At 48.7% G+C, this 3,519-nt stretch overlaps 1 protein-coding gene across 1 annotated transcript in view; it reads left to right on the forward strand.

Moving 5' to 3' along the window:
- Positions 1-3,519, forward strand: part of GCN1 (GCN1 eIF2 alpha kinase activator homolog) — a gene marked incomplete at its 5' end in the record, with an annotated part of 50,669 nt that overhangs the window by 5,517 nt on the left and 41,633 nt on the right. Inside the window, 6 exons of the mRNA XM_014537713.1 lie at positions 590-688; positions 787-921; positions 1,646-1,714; positions 1,840-1,948; positions 2,549-2,623; positions 2,884-3,039. Of these exons, the coding sequence (XP_014393199.1) occupies positions 590-688; positions 787-921; positions 1,646-1,714; positions 1,840-1,948; positions 2,549-2,623; positions 2,884-3,039 (643 nt within the window). The remainder of the gene's footprint in view (positions 1-589; positions 689-786; positions 922-1,645; positions 1,715-1,839; positions 1,949-2,548; positions 2,624-2,883; positions 3,040-3,519) is intronic.

Raw genomic sequence — 3,519 nt, forward strand, 5'->3', positions numbered from 1 at the left:
GCACATGAAGTCTCTTTGAGGTGTTTTTAGTTGAGTACGTATTCTGTGCTTCATTCTGGATTGTCCAGTGAGCTCCACACTGGCTGGATCATCTTACTGGTGGGTCTTCCTCTTCTGTATCCACAGTGCCTAGCATAGTGCCTGCCATTTAGTCAATGTTCAGTAAGTATTTGTGGAATAAATAAAGTAAAAGTTGAGGCAGATAAATATATAAAAGAGGATGCTTGTTCTTTTCCTCCATGGCACTTAACTTCTCTGGAATTATGTATTCATTTGTGTATTTATTTGTTTAATACTCTTTTCTTCCTCTTGACTATAAGGTACATGAAAGCAAGGGACCATGCCTGTCTTGGTCTCCATGTATTTTCATTGTTTGACTCATAGTGGGTGCTCGACAAATATTTATCAAGGAAGTGCTTGAGTGAACAGATGTAATTCCAGAGGGGTGGAGGGCTGGAGGCCAGTGGAAGAGGCCTAGTGGAGAGGAGCCAGGATTTGGCAGGCCTGACGAAGGTCTTGGCCAAGCTGGGAGGCCATGAGATCTCCATCCCGTTTCACATCCTGACCTGAGCCCCTCCTGTCCTGGCAGGTGGAGGTGCAGTGCCTGCTCCTGCTGGAGGTGCTGGGTGGCTCCCACAAGCACGCCGTGGATGGTGCCGTGAAAATGCTCACCAAGCTGTGGAAGGAGGTGACAGGAGGCAGCAGGGGGTGGTGGGCATTGCTTCTTCTGTGCCACCCCCAGGCCCTCATCATCATCATTACCTGCTTTACACCTTTCCTCCTCAGAACCCCAGCCTGGTGGAACAGTACTTATCAGCCATTCTCAGCCTAGAACCTAACCAGAGCTATGCAGGCATGCTGGGGCTGCTGGTGCAGTTCTGCACGAGTCACAAGGAGATGGACGTGGTCAACCAGCACAAGGCAAGTGGACTCACTGGAAGGGAGGAGTGGGAACTGGATTGGTGCTGTTGGCCCCAGCTGCTCGCCTTGTCTGGAGCTTGTTGGCTTTCTCACTCAGGACCCTGGCCACTCGCCATGATATGTGAACTTTGAGAAGTTGGGAAGTTTTTGCTCCATGTCTGGTTTGGGGAGAATCCTGGCATAGTTTTGAGATGATAGCCGGTTCATGCAGTCATTCATTCTCCCACAGCTGAGCAGCTGCCATGTGCCAAACACTGTGCCAGGTGTTGGGGATGCAGTGGTGAGCACGGAGCTGCAATCCCTGCCCTGGTTATATCTGTGATAAACACTACAGAGGGAAAATGCAGGAAGCCATGATACTCTGTAACTGGGGACCTTACTTAGGTTATGGGTCAGGGAACACATCTCTAGTGAAGGAACCTAAGCAGTGAATAAGCCTTAGCAAGGTCGAGAGGTGAGAAAGAGCATCTTGGGCAGAGAAAGCAGTCTGTGGGAGGAGGCCAGTGGGGTAGGGAGTTGTGAGATATAGCCGGTCGGCCGGGTAGCAGGCAGGCCTTATGAGCCATGCCAAGGACTTGGGACTTGAGGTACCTCTTTGCTTGACACTGAAATCTGGGGCACCGATTTGTATTATTTTTGGAGACACTCCCACTAGAGGGATCTCACAGGCCAGGGATGAGATACTCAGAATGTCAGGGTCTCACCAGGTCTTTGTATTCTCTAGAGTGCCCTGCTGGATTTTTATGTGAAGAACATCCTGATGAGCAAAGTGAAGCCTCAGAAGTACCTATTGGTGAGTGAGAGGTGGGGCTTACTCACCTGGACAAGCTCAACCCACTTTCAGTTCTGTGGTTCAGAGCTGTCCTGGATTCTTGGTCTGTTCACGTGAGGGCTGCGCCTGACTCCTTCTCCTTCTAGGATAACTGTGCCCCTCTGCTCCGATACATGTCCCACTCGGAATTTAAGGATCTGATACTGCCCACCATCCAGAAGTCACTACTGAGGAGTCCAGAGAATGTTATTGAAAGTAGGTTGTTGCCAGACGGGGCAGTGGGAGGGAGACAGTGCCTGATAAGCAGCTCCCCTGACACTTGGCAGCAGGAAGCGTTGGGAGTGGGGTGAGGGATGTGGTCACTGTTTTCCTCATTGGGACTTTGGGAGAGAGATCAGGGACCCTTTCAGAATATGTTCAAAGTCACGGTCCTCTTCTAGAAGAAAGCACAAAAGTGTATCGGCTTCGAATACTGCATACAGTTTTAGAAGTCCAAGAACCTTCTGGAGACCATTCAAGTTAAGAACCTCTGCTCTAGGTAGTTTGAACTTGGTGTGGAGGTGGCACTTGAAACCACAGGAGATGAGGGTTGAGTCTCTGTCTTTATTTATCTTGCTAAAAGGTGTAGGTAGAATGCTAGAGGGACACTTTTTTGCTGATTGGGATGGGGCAGTGTACAGCTTTGCAGCAGAGCTTTGGGGCAAAGGTGTGACCACTCAGGTGGCCATAAAGAGATGAAGAGTAGTCATAGTTCTGTGTGTCTAGACAGCAGGCCCGGTGGTATTTGTGGGGAGCAGGCCAAAAATGGGTGTTATATCTGTGACTGACATGGTCAGTACTTCCTGTCCCCCTAAGCTATCTCCAGTCTGCTGGCATCAGTGACTCTTGACCTCAGCCAGTATGCCCTGGACATCGTGAAAGGACTGGCTGGTGAGTATCCCGACCCCTCCCCAGCCCCTAGAAGGGCACCTGGGGTTTTGGTTGTACTTGTCCCAGTTATGATAGAAACAGGTAAGGGGACAGCTCAGGTTAGAAATGAGGCTTTATCCTAAACTGCACTTGCATAGTTTCTTCCCTGAGATCCTTTGTGAGAGCTGGAGCTAGGAGTGAAGAGTCGGGAACATGGGGAAGACAAAGATAAAAGCCTGGATCCTCAGCAGCTTCTGAGCAGCGGCTGTCTGTGTGTCCAGGTCAGCTGAGGTCCAACAGTCCCCGCCTGATGGACGAGGCGGTGCTGGCGCTGCGGAACCTGGCCCGCCAGTGCAGTGACTCCTCTGCGATGGAAGCCGTGACCAGGCACCTGTTCGCTATCCTCGGAGGTGAGCAAGTCTTTGTGGCCATGGGGTAATTTTTAAATGTTTTTCTTGACATTTTTTCTGTTTCTCAGATTTTCTCTAAGAATCTTTTTTAGGGGGAAAAAGCTAGTAAATATTTTTTTATTTCATTTTATTTTTTCTAAATATATTTTATTGATTTTTTACAGAGAGGAAGGGAGAGGGATAGAGAGTTAAAAACATCGATGAGAGAGAAACATCGATCAGCTGCCTCCTGCACACCTCCTACTGGGGATGTGCCCACAACCAAGGTATATGCCCTTGACCAGAATTGAACCTGGGACCCTTGAGTCTGCAGGCCGACGCTCTATCCACTGAGCCAAACCGGTTAGGGCAGTAAATATTATTTTAAACCCAGCTTCACAATAGGCTACTTCTGGAATCAAAGGGTACATCTTTTTTTAAAAAAATATTTTTATTTTTATTTATTTCAGAGAGGAAGGGAGAGGGAGAGAGATAGAAACATCAATAATGAGAGAGAATCATTGATCG

This window comes from Myotis brandtii, unplaced genomic scaffold (assembly GCF_000412655.1).
Source record: "Myotis brandtii unplaced genomic scaffold, ASM41265v1 scaffold181, whole genome shotgun sequence".
Taxonomy (NCBI): Eukaryota; Metazoa; Chordata; class Mammalia; order Chiroptera; family Vespertilionidae; genus Myotis; species Myotis brandtii.